The sequence below is a fragment of the Athene noctua genome, chromosome 2 (genome assembly GCF_965140245.1).
Source record: "Athene noctua chromosome 2, bAthNoc1.hap1.1, whole genome shotgun sequence".
Classification (NCBI taxonomy): domain Eukaryota; kingdom Metazoa; phylum Chordata; class Aves; order Strigiformes; family Strigidae; genus Athene; species Athene noctua.
In genome coordinates, this window is record NC_134038.1 from 153,703,778 (window position 1) to 153,722,180 (window position 18,403).

At 34.8% G+C, this 18,403-nt stretch overlaps 1 protein-coding gene across 41 annotated transcripts in view; it reads right to left on the reverse strand.

Moving 5' to 3' along the window:
- The window catches only part of CLASP2 (cytoplasmic linker associated protein 2), a 166,447-nt gene that overhangs the window by 17,257 nt on the left and 130,787 nt on the right, over nt 1–18,403 (reverse strand). For 15 of the 41 annotated variants that reach the window (XM_074900720.1, XM_074900718.1, XM_074900725.1 and 12 more), the window contains 6 exons: nt 18,265–18,371; nt 14,749–14,993; nt 14,058–14,121; nt 8,843–9,006; nt 7,614–7,692; nt 1,947–2,090 (listed from right to left, as the gene is read on the reverse strand). In XM_074900720.1, coding sequence (XP_074756821.1) covers nt 1,947–2,090; nt 7,614–7,692; nt 8,843–9,006; nt 14,058–14,121; nt 14,749–14,993; nt 18,265–18,371 — 803 coding nt within the window. Of the gene's footprint in view, nt 1–1,946; nt 2,091–7,405; nt 7,457–7,613; nt 7,693–8,842; nt 9,007–11,861; nt 11,865–12,556; nt 12,641–14,057; nt 14,122–14,748; nt 14,994–15,459; nt 15,484–18,264; nt 18,372–18,403 lie in introns of all 41 variants that reach the window. The other 26 variants (XM_074900716.1, XM_074900717.1, XM_074900722.1 and 23 more) reach the window with 6 other exon arrangements.

Consider the following 18,403-nt stretch of genomic DNA (forward strand, 5'->3'; position numbering starts at 1 on the left):
ATCTTAGAAGAAATCGAAGTTCTGAAACACAGAATTTTACCTTTCAGAAAGAAGTCCCACATCACTGAACTGCACTAAGATTGCCCAACTTCAGACTATTAAAAGAGGATTTTCTGTGATACTTCAATACTGGAAATGTTTTTACTAAAAAACCCCCAAACCCATCAATTACACTTGGCAAAAACTTTTAATTTAAAGAAATCACACTATATGCTTATTATTAAAGTACATAAAATTAATAAGCCTGTGATAGAAAGCTGTGAAGCCTGCTAACAGAACATTTTACATCAAAGTAACTTTTGACTACTTATTGATGAAATGTTATTTTCAAGAGTTATGAAAGGCTTTTGGCAGTTAGTTGCCTCTAACAGCTGTGTTATGGAAAGAGAAAATAAAATGAGAAAACTTCATATAATTAAGGTGTTCCAGATGATTAAACTCATTGGCAATTCTTTCCATGATTCAGTTACTTATTGACATAAAAATGCTTATTAGAGATATGAACCATCAGATAAGACAGCTTGCCACGTGTCTTAGTACTAAAACTTTACTGATTTAGAAGATAGTGCTGCTTCAATTCTCCTGTTTTATGGTCATATATATGTCACTAGAACATGGTACTAGGCAAGAAAAATCCATAGGATATAATCTATTACTGCTTTCTCAGAGACATGAAGTTATATAAAAAGTGAATAAAAGTATTATTTCCAGTATAAACTCTCCTATTTTTTTAATTATATATTAAAAACATTTCCAATATCAGGAAGTTGTGGAAGTTATTTTTATTTTTGCTCTCTTCACATTAGACTTTGTGAGACAGCTCCCACTATTTTCTCCCAATTCTCTCCCACAAAACATCCCTCCTAATGAAAGGAAGTTTTGGTACTGTCTCTAGAAATTATGAAGTTGCCAAAACTCAAACTTAATTGAAAACAGCAAAGGAAATCTAAATAAATTAATTGTTGCAACTCTTTAAATTGCTGAAATAAACAGAGAAAAAGAAACAGGAGAGTTAGTTCTCTGTGTCAAAGATGCTTGAACATATGAGTCATCAAATAATTATGTTTCTTTAGCATTCAAAAAGTGTTAGCATGCTGATAATGGCAGCTAAGAATGGCCGGTGACAATCAGAGTAACAACAAAAGATTATTCCATCAAGCTGCAAATGAAATGCAAAGATTTTAGCTTTCTATAACTGGAATGACTATTTAGAAATCCTTACCAAACACCACATTAGTACATTTCTCATGTTTTTTCTGGATCCCTGGTGTATCTGCGTAACTCACAAATACTCATTTTCACTTTGCAACAGTTACGCAGAAAAGGGAGTTTTGCACTGGAACTGCAGCATTACCAGGGCAAACCATTCATACTGCTTTAATAAAAAGCACAAACTTTGTTTTGTCAAACGGTCAACAGTCATTTACCTATCTTTTGTTAAACACAAAGGATTCCAGAAAATTCAACAGACAGTGAATTGAGTTTGCTACCAAATTTACCATTCCCATTATGAATGTGCTATTAGTATCACAAAGGGTGGTCTCTGAAGTGGTAGTAAAACTGTATAGAAAATGCCCACTGTAGAGATTTTACTACCAGACAGTGGTTTAAACAAAGTTATTCCTTGTATTATGAAAGTTAATCTTAACACATTAACATACTTGAAAATACAACCCTAATGGGGTTTCAAGATGTGTTAATTTTAAATTTGTACTTAAATATTCTTGAACATAAATTTTTGGCAAAGTTTTACTTTGTCACTTCTGATACTTTATACAGAAAAATTAGGTGTGTTTGCCAAGAATATAAAAGCATCTTTTCTCTATGAAAGAATAAGTTTTCTTTTTAGTTTTTTTTCTCTTTAGGCAAAAAAACCCACTAGCTTCTTTAACTTGCCAAGATACTTGGAATGTACTGCAATTCTAAGCACACATTAACAAACCTACCTTCCTAACATCTGAGCTTTTAGGTTCTGTGGTCCAGGTGATGATTCGAGACACTGCTAACCTAGTTTCACTTGAATTTACAAAATCTCCTGGATCCATCTGTTGCGCAAGAGTCTCTATGTATTTAAGAATTGCAACTTTGACCTGCAAAGAGAAAAAGAGTCAGGTGGACAGTAACAATGGTGTGCTGCAAGAACAAGTGTGCTCACAGTGTAGACTGTTCATTCCATAAAATAAAGTGGGGTTTTTTCCCCCACAATTAAACTAAACATCTTTTCAGCACTGATATAAAACTCTATACAATAAATCAATTTACAAAAGAATACAACATTTCAAGAAGGGAGTTATTCCACAGAAATTCAAATATTAATAGAATTCTTAGATTTCACTGGTAGCAACTACAAGATACACAAATAGTATGCAGAAGCTTAATTTAACAAAAAGACCAAAGTACTCAGAATATTTAAGAATAATAAGGATTTTAAATAATTTTTCAGAATTATTAAAAACTTTTTTCAAGTACTACAATGAAATATGGACATCATTTGATGAACCAAGAACCAGTTCCTATTGGTTCCTACTATGTCGTTTAACACTCATCATTCTTTTAAAAAGCACCAGAGTTGAGCAGTCACTCTCTTTGGGAATAAGCCACATGAATCTTCCCACTAAATACTAAAAAGGTATGGAATAGAATTTCTACAGAAGACTTAGAAGGGGTCACATGCAAACTTTTCCTTTGAAGATATTTAGAATATATAGACATGGATTTACCAAGAGGATAGAAAAGCAGCTTTATTCCCACATTTATCTTAGCATTGTTCTCATACTTCACTATCTTCCTCCACTCCTTTTGCAGAATCTCTTGTTTTATACACCCCAGACTGCAGCCTCTCTCTAGTTTCTCCGAAACTGCACAGCTTTGGGCAAAGGGCTATTATGTCCCTGCTGTCCCAGAGATTTGTCACGCAAACCATGAACAAAAGTGGTGAACATTTATTTAGGCCACCTATGTGGCTTAGCTGCTCTTATTTCCACTAATAACTACAGTGAACCAGAAATACCTACCAGGAGGGAGACACCTATGTCCATCCATAACCAGAAAGTGAGCTCTGGGTATATTTTTGATTTGTCATGGCTCGTAGTACAACTGTTCTGAGCAAAGCTATTTAGAAATTTCACTGGGTCATGAAAACTTGCAAGCTATTAAAGATTTAAGATACACTGACATACACATTAGTGATAGCTGATACACGTAGATTAATAATGAATACTTCTTTTTCACAGCAGCTGTTAAAGCTTGAGTTCCCGAAAGTTATACAACAAGCAACAGCTGGAGGCTTTCATCTTATGCAGATCAGCATCAACAAATGTAATAAAACCCACACTATTTGTTAGATTCTTTCAAAGGGAAAAAACCCCACAAACATCTCTGCAACAAAACCCCTTAGGCTACATGGTTTTCCAAATATAAAGAGTTAAAACTTCTAGATTATCAAGAGAAAGCATTACAAGAGCACTGTGTTTCACTGTTCACAGTTTAAATATATATAGTATCGCACCTTAAAAAAAAAAATCCATTAAGAACTGTAACGCTTAGAACATCCAGAGGTCTTTCTCCCAGTGAAAAAAATCTGCAGTACTGTACCAGAGAGAGCAATATTATTTCATGTCTAAACTACTCTTACAGAGTAAATCACACAGACTTAAGATGGAGGCTCTCAGGAGGCAGAAGAGCACTGAACAATACTGATGGAGCTAATAAAGCTTTTCAGTGAGATGGATACCCAAAGCTAGGTTTGACAACTGTTTTGAAAGAGAATGTTTTTCAGTAATTGCTTTTGAGAGAAGAAATTCTGGAAGGGGTACTTTTCTATGCTCTAATATAACGAGACAGTATTATTACAGAGAAAAAAACGCCACCCTGAAGTAAACTCTGTAATCGCAGGAAATCTACTTATGATGTACTTTTGTCACTATTTCCAGTAAGTACAGAGTTGAGATTTAGAAATAAAAGAGTTGAGATTTAGAAATAAAAGAGTTGAGATTTAGAAATAAAAGAGTTGAGATTCAGAAATAAAAGAGTTGAGATTTAGAAATAAAAGAGTTGAGATTTAGAAATAAAAGAGTTGAGATTTAGAAATAAAAGAGTTGAGATTTAGAAATAAAAGAGTTGAGATTTAGAAATAAAAGAGTTGAGATTTAGAAATAAAAGAGTTGAGATTTAGAAATAAAAGGTCTGACATAGTCCTCTTCAACAATCCATTTAATCTCTCCAAGAGAGATGAACAATTTTTGACTGCAATGAAAGCAGCTCCAGGAATTCTTCCAATTAGTATTTGCTGCTAATCTGAAATCACTGTCTATGAAGTTGTTAACTACAGTCTTTTTATTCTTCTAGGTTGAATTTATTGTACTTTTGCTGGACTATATCCACTGAGACATTTTTCCTGTGCAGCATATAACACAACATTTTGTATAAGAATAGGACTGCTGTAGGGAGCGAGCTGAAACGTAGATCAAGCCACAGTCAGCACTATTACTCACCAAAAAAAATATTAGACATAAATGGAACTAAAGTGCTTCAATAAACATCTTTCACAGATAAAGAAATGACAAATTTTGGCACAAAAACACGTGCAACTACCTCCAGAGATTCAGGAAATACTGTAAGGATGCTATACAGTCAGTGCTAGAAGGCAAATTGTTTTCCTGTCCTGTGAAAAATTTGAGATTTACGGAGTTTCATTTGCTGCATCAGGGTTAAGACAAAAGAAGCATTTCACATACCAGGAAAAAAGAAGAGAGGAATGTAAAGAAGCTGCTTTACTTAAAATCAGAAAGAAGTCCCTCTCTGACAGTGCTTTCCCGGGACATGAGAAACTCTACTCTGCCTTACTCAGACTGAATACAAGCAATCATTCAAAGTGACTTTTAGACTGCCACATCCCAGGTGTCCCGTCCTAAGCTATTGGATACTTAGGAGTGATTGCCTCTGCCATTACTTAACCAAATGACTGAAATATACACTAAAGCTGAATTCTGAAGGGCTCTCTCATCTCTGAATCTGTTGCATTAGTTGGTTGGTTCTTTTTCATCCAGAAATTTTAATATGAACTTAGAAAAATATCTGATCAACTGCAGTAAAACCCCTTGTCAACAAATCGGTATTTTCAAAAGAAAGAATGGTTCAGAAACTTGTAATGAACTTTGGTCACAATGCTTAAATCAATTCCTCACTGAGTATGAGCCATTTGATATTGAATCTGAAAAAAATGAAAGTGATGACTGGAAGAGTATTTCAGGACAACACACATCCCCTGCAAAGCACATGTTCTGCACCTGTGAAAATAAACTCAATAGATTATAGCCTATCTGGCAAATTTGACTTCTGTGCCCATCCACAGATTTGACCAAAATAGATATATGCATCTGGCACCTCTAAGCTGTGTTTTAGCAGTTCACCACATCTACAGGTATAATTATAGCAAAAGAAAGTAAGATAAATACAGCACAATACATTGTGCTGCAACCTCCATGGATTAAGTCAGAATTGTATCTTCTCTAGGCTTGGTGCTCTTACTGGCTAGCTATTTAAACACACCTCTACAGTCACTCTAGTAGCTTGACTTTTACTGTCCAAAACATAGCTGTGTTTGTAAGCGTTAAGAACAACAAGGACAGTTTACTCTGAAGGATCATGATTACTTACTACTACCACATGAAAACCAGAGAGAATTGTCATTTTTAAAAGGGAATCCTTCCACAGAGCAAATTTCTGATCTATCATCCCTTCTTGTATCTGACCACTCACTTTTAAGGATGCTGAAAATTAATTTCTCTGATACGTCCTGTCACAGTGAATGCTGTTTCTATCTAGCCCAAAGGCAACAAAATAATCATTTACCAGAGTAAGAACAAAAGCTGAAGACAAGAAACAGAGTGGTGTCCTAGGATTATAAATTAATCTGTTAGATATCTGGGTGCACTGAGGATGGTATTTAGACAAAATATTCAAGAAGGTGGATATTAAATGGATTCTTCTGCAATTTATGTTCATTAAATTTACAGTCTGGATCCTGAAGCTGTAGTTAACTCAAAGATGGAAATAGAGGGTAGATACCACTTTCTTCTGAAAAAAAAAAAAAAGAGCTTACCTTCTCTTAAACAGTTACATACTTTATTGTCCCCAAAATTCATTTTAAATACTCTTTATTTCAAACTAACAGGTGTTCTTCTATGGAGGTAGCTTTTGCCAACATCTTGATTTCAGAAGTGTCTCTCAAATACTGGAAATTATTTTCAGAATGTCTTCTTATTGGATTTTTCAGATTTCTTAATTCCTTATGTCACATAGTGAAAATTCTTGAACTTAGCCCCAACTCAGCCTAATAGAAGTCCATGTCTCTTTCCAAATCTACACTTTCAACTTGCAAACATGACTGATACATGTTTACCAGCTATACTACTGTATGGGAAAAAAAAACCATCTCAACCATCAAATTCACCTTCCTGGGAAGGAAAACGAAGTAAAACAAAACCCAATTTGTTCCAAGGATTTATTTAAACAACAAACTGATTTTTACTACCTCATTTGCTGTCTTCAATAAATGACAGCAGTCCCTTTTTAACACAGCTCTACGAAGCAACAGTGGTCAACGTATCAACTGTCCTCAAAAGCTTAAAAATGTAAGTTTTACTGTATTGTAGACAAAAAAGGCATATTCATGTGACTTTAGGTTCAACATAACTTGGAAAAAGTCATATTCTTGTGCAGTATTTATATAAAAATATTTCGTGCAGGATAGAGCAGAAAATGCCAGTTATCATATGCTTGTTATTTCCCCATTTACACCACTTGTAAATCTACTTAGGATTTGATATATTTATCTTAAAATCAACTCTCTTTGGAACTGAAAATGTACTATGGAATGTATTTGTACTTTTCAGTTATACTGGCAGGTCTATGGACTACAGATTCTTATATAAAAATGTGTGTAATTGTAAAGCTACACACTGCTTTCAGAAAAGTATGTACCACAAAGGGAGCTGATTTTTCATATAGTGACTCAAGTTCATATTAATATTAAAATAATTTAAATTAATTCAAGACCTATCAGGATGAACACAGGAAAAAATGTATATGAACTAGGAAAACATGATTGGGAAATCACAAACATAAAATTAGAAAAGACTTGATAGAGTGAGTTTGCATAACCAGCTTGATGTTAGGCGGCCACATTTTTGTTGCTCATTTTTATTGTACTGTGGTTTTATTAGATTTCTCTTGCAGCAAACATTTTCATACTAGTGTAATGTTTAAAATCGAACATCTGCATGCTTAAAGTTTCTCGCAAAGGTTAGTAGCAGCATACAAATGCATTCAAATAAAAATTATTTGAAACACTGTAAGAGTTTGACATAGGGTTAAGAATAAAGACAATAATTCAGACAAAAACCTTTGAGCTCCAAAAAGAGCGAAGCTGGTCCTGTAGTGCTGGCTTGACTGTCTGAAAGTTTACAAAAAAAAAAAATCCACTAATTGAAAACCTTTTCTTTTTTTTTTTTAACCAAAACAAAAAATAACAATCCAAATTCAAATATTAAGACAAGCAAATGTCTATCAATGTGGATTTCTGTTTGCAAGGCAAGTCTGAAAATTCTTACCTTCAGGCTAGGTGTTTGGGTCTGATCAACAGTAAATCTCATTAAAATACTGAACTGGAGGTCATTTGGAAAACATTCCCTGTAAAACAAACAAATCAATCATGTTAAGTTACATGGAATTTTCTTCTAATACCTCTTGAGAAGCACTAAAGCGCTTACTCCTTGCAGTAAAGAGAAGCTTTAGTGCTTCTAAAAAAAATTCTACCAGTTTTATTGATACTGTATCTGACTTTCAGAAACATTCACCTAGCATGTAAAGGACAAAATTTAAGAAATTCCTGCTTTAAAGCAATTATAGCTAGAATAGATAATGCAAGTAATAAGGAATGATATAATGATATGGTAGTATTCTGATTCTTAATCTTTGTAGTCTTCAAATTAATATGCAGTTGTATTGCTAAAGCTATACATCACACTGTCCTGCACACTTCTCTGAACCATCCTGTTCCACTGTGGGCTGCATCCACCCGCACCCCCACTACACACTCTGGGGAGGACTATCAAGGGCTCTGCTGCAGCAACAGAAAAAAGAAGTGTAGCAGATGATATTCCCTCTCTCCTCGCAACATACACCATAACTGTCCCCAGATTTCAGAGCAGATCTGCCACATGCATAGGTTCAGCAGAGGTCTAGACCACTTAGACTATCACATACTTCAGAGAATGGAGGATAAGAAGTAGGTCCCAGAGGCCCTCCAACTACTTAAAAACCTGGCTTTCATTTGGAAATAAAACTGGCCAGGGATGGCCCCCAAAATCACATAAAATCATTTTGGAATCAGACAACTACTGAAGTCTGGGGAGGGCGGAGGGAAGACAGAATGCAAATCCATTATAGCCGTAACTCCTTAAAAGCCTGCTGACACTGAGAGATGAATATTGCAACATTTTTATATCAAAATAAAAGAAGTTCAAACACAAGCACTGCATCACTGAACACAAGGCAAGACAACAAACACCCAGTTCAGATGCACATTTTGGCATCAGATAAGCAGTATCGTATTAATTGTTCAGCATTAAGGGCTCAAACCCTTTCAACTAACCGTCATTCAGGAAACAGAAATGATTAAGCAGTGAGGTTTACTGAAGTTTCATCATCTGTTATTAGTTCTGTGTTTTTCAAAGAATTTCACAGCACACTAAAAAAACCTACCAAACTTGGAAGTAGCATGAGGGTTTGAATTTTTTTAGTGCTTTTTTCCAGTATTATTTTTTTAAGAACTCATTACCTTGTGACATCAAGTGCCTTCTGAACTTTTGCTTGTACAGACCCAAGCAAATCAGCACCCATTTTTTTCAACAGCTGTGTCAGCAGTACAAACAGCCAGTCCTGCAGATCTTCTTTATGGACCTGGATGAAGTCCACCAGTGTCTCCAAAAACATACTGAACACCTAAAAGGCAGAAGAAGATGGAAAGAGGGTAGGATGGGGCAAAAGAGGAAACAACACTGACGCTGAACTTACAAACAAAGAAGAAAGCAGTAAGGGAATCAGAGGCAGAGAAAGGCAGTGTTTTGCAGCCAAGCAGGAAAAAAATTAAAGAAAAAAAAAAAGAAATCTGTCTTGCTTTTTCACTGGATTTTGATACAAGAGTACATTGGAAATGTTAGCCGACTTCTGTAGAAGTTTGACAATTAGGTATTCCATGCAGTTTCGTCAAGAAAATAAATGCTTACTGTGATGGCTGGCGCAACCTCAATTTTTTCAGTAAAACTTGATTTTTAACCCTTTCAAGCTTTATCATTAAGTTGATTTGACATATTCCTTGAAGACTACAAAAATGCTTTCTCTCTAAAAACAAAAAAGCTGCTACAATTCTTTAGCAAAATATTAATGGTCAATATCTGCATTACTAAATACTGCAAAATCACAAAAGCTGGCCAATTCCTTTACATCAAATATTTGTGGAATGGAACAAGATTTTCCTGCTATTGGAGGCATCCAAACACAAAATTATTCACCAGAGTAGGGAAAAAAGCCATGATACATTTCAGATTAGCAGGTGTTTAAAATACAGAAGTACTTTCATCTTCTCAGAAACATGTTATCCATTGTGTTCTTTTCAACAAATAATGTTGAATACAACAAATACAATTAATGTTGGAAAGACTGCATTCAGTAAAAAAAAAATAAATTATATTATTGTATTTATAGTAACCTCAGCACTCAGACCAGGAAGAAGGGCTTTTTACAGGGAAGGGGGTAAAGCAGGGCATGACAAATAAGTAACTTTCTTTGAACAGCCTTTTTAGTATCTGACTAATTTTATGTTTTTTCAAGACTTACAGCAAAATCAGGATATGATCTATACCAGTGTGGCCCATGGGTTTCCTGTTTCTCTGACAAGAGAAATGGGTGTTTGGGCTGAAAATGCTACCTTAAAAATACTCCAGCTCCCGCACATAGCTGGGGTACAGAAGCAGAAGTAGATATGATGCAAAGAGGGCTGAGGAGATACTGCCTCCTGCTTGTTTAGGACGTGGGTACAAGGTTGGAAATAGCTGTGGCAGAGGAAGGGCTGGAACCCCACATCCTCCTGTGGCTGACCTGGCTTGCCATAAGGCCAGCTGCTGCTGCTGCCTGTGAGACTGTGATCATACCTCACAGGGCTGCAGAAAACAGTCCACAGAAGTGGGCTTTCTTCCACAGCACTGATCAAGTATGGAGGAGTTGGTGTGTTTTTATTTCCCTTCAGCCCTGAGGAAATATGATCTCTTTTCATGTTGATAATCAAGCCAGGGTAAGCAAATTCACACCATAAAGTGAAAAAAATCCATACACGTATCTTCAAAAGAAGTGCCTCAAACTTTACATCAGAAATAAAAAAGAAATTCAAATTCTTTTTGCCAGGAAAGGTTGGACTACATGATCCTTGAGGTCCCTTCCAACCCAGCATTCTATGATTCTTTTAGGATCTAATAAAGGCCAGGAAGAATCTTTCAACAGACACCTTAAAACTGAAAAGCTGTGTTAGAAACAAAACAATACAAATCCTACTCAACATAAAGTCCATCAGTATGAGCTATTTTAATTAAACTTCCCTCTTGGGGTAAACAACCTTAAAAATTTCTAAGAAAAAAAAAAAAAAAAAAAAAGCTAACTCGTCTGCTATTTATTTAGATTTGTATTCAAGTTGGAGGTCTAAAAAATTACCCTCCCCTCCCAGTAGTGGGAAGAAATTTTTAATTTTTATGCTGGGGATTGGCAGTGTCTTCTGTACTCAGCAGAACAATACACCACTTTGTGGATGCATAAGCAGTGGACACAATTGTTAAGAGCTAGGCAAAACTGAACCAAAAAGTACCTTCTGTATTGTAATACGATAGTTTTTGGATTTCACAGCCCTAAAGTAAGGGGAAAATATACTGGACTTAGGCAAAAACCAAAAAAATTTTTGGTGCTATAAAGATTACACTTGGTGGTCTTACAACTGTATTTAAAATCCTTCAAATTAAATTATACAGCTAGATGAATTTAAAAAATGTACCTTGTTTCTTCGAGTTTGCCAACAAACACACACGTCTTTTTCATTAAAATGGGCAAGCTGAACAAGCTGGTTACAACCTCTTATTTGATGGAGTCATGTGGATTTCTTATGACACTTTAAACATGTAAGTATAACTGAGGACTCAATTTAGTTTTCAAGCTTTGTTTGGTTTTAGGTTTAGCACAGTGAATGTCTGGAGAAAACTTGAGTTTAGTCATTTTGTTCTATTTAAAAAAAACTCGAATCATACCATTTTGTTTTAGGCCAAATCATGAAGAATTTAAGAAGGCTGTAAGAGCATTTCAGTTAAAGGATGAATTTGGAATGGAAAATGGAACTCAACCACCCGTATGTGAAAAAACTATATGGGTACTGCGATTTTTGCAGTTTCCATTTTTATGATGTAAATTAAAATTCTGAAATCAAGCATCTAACATTGAAGTTTTTAATAATTTTCTAGTGGAAAAAATAAACAGATATGAAAACAATTATAAGTGATCTACCTTTAAAGTGAATTATTTCAGATGTGCCAACCACCACAATATAAAGCAGGAATGCAGAACCAAACAATGTCAGTTAATTAGTAGATAAAGCACATCTCAAAACTTTACCACACAGTTTACATAATTGTATATAGCATTTTATGATTGCAAAAGGCTTGGCACTGCATGAACTCTTTGGGGAAGAAAAAGAGAAAAAGGGTTAATTGCACATTCATGCAAGTAAGGTTAGGCTTCCAACAAATATTGAACCAACTTACTCTCTAAAGAGAGTTCCAACACAGGGGACAGCATGCAAAACGAAACAAAAATAAAAACAAGAACAAAACAAACAACAAAAAAGGGAAAAAGATAAAAACACACAAATTAGTGGCCATCAATACAAAGTTCCTGTATGGAATATAAAACAAAACAAAACAAAAAAGGTACTTCAAAACTTTTATGATAAATTTAGTAATTTTATTGGGGTACCCAATGTATTCTAAAAGTAAGCACTTGGCATGTCCTTCAAATGATTCTCCCATTTTCTCCTCCAAATTTTCTAAGCAATTCCCTACACCCAGCTCCCATATTAAACGGTTAAAAACAACCCAAACACACAAAAGTGATGACAGAATAATTCCTAAAGACATTTGAAAGGAGTCTAAGATGAGATCTGTGTAGCTATATGTGTGATAAAAAATTCACAGCTCATGAACTCTTAATACTTAAAGGATTCTCCTGATAACATATTGATAACTATTAATAGTTTTCCAACACCAAAAAGCAGGCAAGGTTTCAGCGACTGGAACAGGTGTACCACACGTGCTGTAACACAGGTCGAATTTTTGAAATCAAACAACATTATTTTATGTCAGAATGTCCAGTAAACAAAACCAAATGATCAACTTGAATAATTAAATGTTACATTCCCTAAAGGCTTAATGAAAAGACAAAATGTTCTTCTGACACATACAAGCAGATCTTGGAACATATTCATTATCCTTCCCTGAAGAAAATCTCCAGTGTAGTTCTCATATATGCATGGCTGCAACATTAACTAACACAAGAACAAGGAAAATTAAAGCAAACTGCTATTCACAATTTTGTCATTACTTCATTTAAAAGCCAGTAGTATTTCAACATTGAATTTTCTTTCCTCTCCTCTGACTTAACTGGGTTTTTTACAGAATATCTTCTTCAGTTTCTCTTGAACTGCTTGACTTTAGCCTTTTCTTCTGGATTTCCACAGTATGTGAACAAATTGAATATCATGTTGCTGTCTGCAATGCAAGTTTCTTTCAAAATACATGGTGTCACAAATAGCAGCCAAGTCACTTTTTCCAGCAGGAAAAATAAGGAGGACAGATGAACGCTAAGTCAACCTGTCAAGACTTCTCATTACTCTGAATTTAATTTTCCATTGCAGCAATAAGGAAGACTTAAGAATATGTAAAAAGTATTGCATAATCAAAGTAGTTTTTCAAAATTCTGCTGGGAAAAGCCAGTACTTCTAAAATAACTACTTTGCTCTGAATTTTTCTGGGTTATCATTTTATCAATTCTGAAATATGGACACAAAGTGGGACATGTTATACTCAACATAAAAGATAAGGTTTCTTCCAAACAAAATATTAAGTTACATGTTTTTCACATGATACCACTGTAACTTTATTCAGCTCCTTACTTACCTTCAGTCCTTTTGCTATGGGAAATTACTGCATGTGAAGCTGTACTAGCAACCCACCTCCCACAAAAATCGTAATAATACTATCAGGCAAAATAACTCAGTCAAAAAGACTTTAACGGTCTTAGAAAACGTAAGGATTATTCTTCTTGTATTATCATCCATATCAAGTCTTTAACTAGGTAAAAGTGAATAAAGCATTGCATTTTCTTTCATACCAAATTACAGTCTCCACCTTACTTATTGAGTACCAACAATAACGTAAAAATTATTCAGCCTCAACTGCCAGCCCTATCTATGAAATTCGAGGAAGACATCATAAGCTATGATAATACAAAATATCCTGGAAAATAATTAAGAACACATTTGGTATAGTTCATCAGAGTTGTCAAGTATGATTTAGTCAGACCACTTTCTTTACAATTTAAATTACTGCAGCAGAGACTTTTGTTTCTAACTAAAAGAACCATTACTCATGTTGAAGCAGTCTCTGCAAAAAATATGACTACTTAAAAATACTTACAAATTTTGAGCACAAACTGTTGAATTACTTCAAAGCATTTTAGATGAAACTAAATTTTACTTTATTTCAACTATCCTGCCAAAAAGGTGGAAAATTTTCTTGCACAAAATTGCTAATTAAATTGGTTGAAATCTGATACCATCAACTGCTTACAAAGTTTGCCAAATTTTTACATGTGCAAGTATCATTGACATATTTTACCACAACTGGCTTTCTATTAATATGTTTTCAAACATTTACTGGAAAGTAAGAAAAACCTAAACATACCTTACTGTGAGGATCAGCAAACATTCTTGTGAAGATTTCACACAACCTTTTCAACTCAACACGACTGTCAAAGTGACAACAATACATTAGTCAAGTCCACTGCTAGTACTACCAGAAAACTAATGCATAGCAATCAGTGAAATCAACTGTAGATATCAAATCAAATAATCTAATAAATTAAGTCTTTTAAGACATGGATAAAAATGTAGTAGATGTTGCCTAAAATGAGACTTACAACCTAGAATTGTCTCTAAACTAGTTCATGTATTATACCATTCCTGACTATTTTAACAGAGCAGATAATGAAAAAGGTATTTTTAGAAGCTAGTAGAGTTTCTCTGAATAAATACCCAATAAATAAAAATAATAAATAAATTATCAAGATAACTAAAAAATGAAGGCCTTCCATCAATACTAGACAAAAGCACTTTACAAATCTTTTGCACTGCAAGAATTCTATTGATTTTAAATTCTGTATCTCAAACTAAGCTTCTTATGTAGATCCTATACAGTAGTGGCCAGAAGTGACAATAGATTCCTCATTCTTTCTCCCACCTTGATCTCACAGACACACACCATGCCTTCCCTCTCCCCAGGTTTCTGTATTCTTTAGAACATAAGCCTCCTTTCCTACTTCCCTTGCCTCTCCCACTCTGAAATAAAATGTTTTTCTATCAACATGTTTTCTTACCTTAAAGTTCTCTGGTTCTTTAGTAAGTTTTGCAGGCCCAGAAGGCCTTCTTTTCTCTCTGACCAGTTGGAGCTGGCACAGCGATTTAGGACTTCAGCCACATCTTCTGTCTGTCTCATGTATGTTGGTATGCTTCCGTTCCTAGAGCTATAGGACCTTTCTGAACAGGCACTTGATGCATCACTGTTGGCATCATCATCTGAGTACATCCCATAGGATTCGTATCTTCTTCGCACAGGCTTCTTCTATTGTACAGAAACACCCCATTATTAGTACCGATTTTCAAGGAGATAATAAACATATCCGTAATCAGTAGAAAGACCAACAGTTCAAATAACCGGTGTGACCCTTACTGCCTGCAGTGACAAATGGCTCCAACTGTTCAGCAGGTCAAACCAAGTTAATAAAAATATTTTAAAGAAGCATGGCTTGCATAGTATTCCAAATTTAAAAGCAAAATAAATGCAAAGAAGACATACGTTTGATGAAACATTCAACTTAAGGTTTATTTGTAAAAATCCATAAAATTGCATGATAGGGTGACATAAAGACTGTACTGAAAGTTAGTTATTTCACTTAATAGCTTTATATATATTACAGAATATAAGAATCAGGTCTAAATACACATATTTTGTCATTTTAACTTACGTTGTATCAAGCATGTTAATACCAAAATATTAAACTATCAAAGAAGAAAAATAGTTTCTATACCTTAGTCCGTATGTCTCCTAAGAGCTGTTAGCAGTAAATTATTGAAAAGAAACAGAAATTGAGAACAGGAAGGTAAGGCATAGCAGCATTGCGACTATTAATGGAAAACACAAAGTCTTACTGTAAATTTTGTTCTTAGCTCTCTGTATCTGATTAGCATATCATGCATCACTAAGAAGTAGTTTGCTAAGCTTCCATTTCTAGGGGAATACTACGTATCATCCGCTGGTTGGTCATAAAGACTTCTCTGTAGAAATCTTTGTGTCTTATGCAGTGATATTTGAACATGAAGACTTAACACATGCAGTCAATTGCTATCTAAGTATGAAACCTTTATTTAAACTTTATCTTCCTATCAACTTCTCCATCTCTGTCTTTAACTTCATTTCAGTACCTAAATTTTGTAATTGCAACAATTATTACAGCAGTCAATGTCCTACCAAAAAATTAATTACATAATGCAAAATTCCAAATCTCCAAAACCAAGCCAAAAAACCAAAACACAACATGCCAAAGGTCAGCGGGAAAAAAAAAAAGTTATTTATCCTAAAAGGAAAAACCCACACTTCTGCAAAACAACTGCTATTCAAATTCTGAGTTGAAGCTAGTCGTTAAAGATTCAGTTTCACTACATACTGAAAGAAGCAGTAATAGAAGTGATTGTTTTCCCCCTATTTACTGCTGCCATCTGCATGGGGTTCTCATTTTTGACTGTGGAGTAACTTAAAGAATATGGCAATACAAACTAGTTAATACATCACGTAACAAGCAAACTTAATGTCAGTGGAACAAGCATACATACATATGTAAGAAAATAAAGGAAGGGAAAACTCACAAAGACATGAGCATTTTTGATAATGGTTACCATAAGCTAAAAAAAAATTTAAAGAAATCAAACCTGAAATGCTAAGGACTGTGCTTAAGTAAAAGGTATAAAGATCACCATATTGCTGCATTTCATGCATCTTCTATTCAAAACAGATCTTAGCCAGAAGACTGATACACATTTGGCTTGAACATTATAACTGGCTGAGTATTCCTCATAACAAAAACAGTAATACAATCCCGACTATTTTTGATTTTTATATTACATCTGTCAGGACTGTACATTTTACTTTTTAAAAACACGGTGGGGGGTGGGGGTGGGGTGTCAGGGGGCTTCAATCTATGATAAAACAAGAAGGGTGTTCATAACCATATTTCTATCTAAATGGAGTCATTTGTACAGGATAACCTATAAATTTAGAGCATGGCAGGCACTCAGGCATGCAAATACTACAACAGTAAAATATTGTTGCTCTTGATCCTTCTTTGTAATGACAAGATTCTAGCTAAAATATACAAACTAATTTTCCTTGAATGTTTCTAGAAGCATCATGCTATTCTGGATCCAGGTAACACAAACCAGTTTCTGTGAACAAACTTTATTGCTTCAACAAAGCAGGACACATTCAAGCCTCAAGCACCGTCACTGGAAGCATAAGATTCTTCTCAATTTATATTCTTACTGCATACTTTGCCCAGCTCCATTTGAATAAGCTATGAATATGCTAAAAATACTAGATACTCTTCATGTAGCACCAGTGTGGATAAACCAATAGCGCAGGCTTTCAGATTACAACCAGAAACTTTTCACGTTTCATGGACTGATTTTCTGCTGTTCCCTACTCCAAAATCCAGACTTCCAGTTTACTCACTAGCATTCCCCATCAACGCTGAAATCTTTTGCAAGTTTATCAGAAAGTGGAAAAACTACTCAATCTCACCATGACCTCTTAGGCAGATTTCAGGGACGTCCTGATCTCTGTGCCAGTGGAGGCACACAAATTTTAAACTAATGTGTGAAGATGACAGTATGAACCAAGAAATCAAATTTCCAAACTAAGCACATAAGGGAGTTACTCAGATTTTTCCCTCTGAAATTTTGTTTCTCTCCATCCACTCATATCTGGCTATGATTAAATTTTTTAGAGTCTAATTTGCATTTTGTTTCTAATGTTCTAAAAATATCTTTTTGGTAAAACAAAAAACCCCAAATTCCGTAAAGCATTCTGATAGCAGGTACTTACAAGTATTTAATGATATGCAAAGAGTATACAATGCCTGATAAAAATTTATCTAATTCATAGAGTAAGTATTTTAAATTAATTGAAGATTTTTGCTTTCTGATGTAAATGTCAGAATAGCAAAATACATGATGTGTTCAAGTTTGGCTAACTGGGACGGGGAGGTAGAGAAGCCAAACCCACTCTTTTAAAGAACAGTAAAGGTTAAGAAAGAGAATGGCATAACCATTTTTAAATTCAGTGTAATATTGTGACAACAAAACAAAAAATAAACTTATGAAATGCTGCTTGCGAAGCCATCAGTTTATCGCTTTAGTGTCAATCTCACGTGGTCACACAGAACAACTTTAAACGGAACCCAGGCCTACGACAAGCAGAGTGCTTTAGCTGTCATCATTCCCAGCTCTGACAAGACTTCAGCCTACCCAGAAGTTTGTCTGGCTGTTGTGCAAAACTTCTAGTTATTGCTACCTGCTCAAGCGGCTCCTTAGGCCACTCCACCAAAACAGTCCAAGACTATTTCCTGTCTGCCACAGAAAAATGTACATTTCTCAAAAGCGAAGACTTCTGTATGGAAGAAAAATTCCAATACTTTGCAGCTCTAGCAATTCAGTTTCTTTTTTTCCCTACCTGGAAGCCAATAAAATAATGAATGACAAGTTCTTTTGCATACTTTCATGTATAGCTACCAAACTTTTAAGAGTCTGTGTTCTACATAAAGTAATTGCGAGATTCTTACCAAAGCATCTGCTACTGCCTCTTCAACGTCAGAACCTGTGTTCAGAACTCGCATAGCACTAACTGATGATGACAATCTACTTGACTGACTAATTCCAAAGCCGGTACCTGTTATAACAACAGCAAAAATGAATATAAAG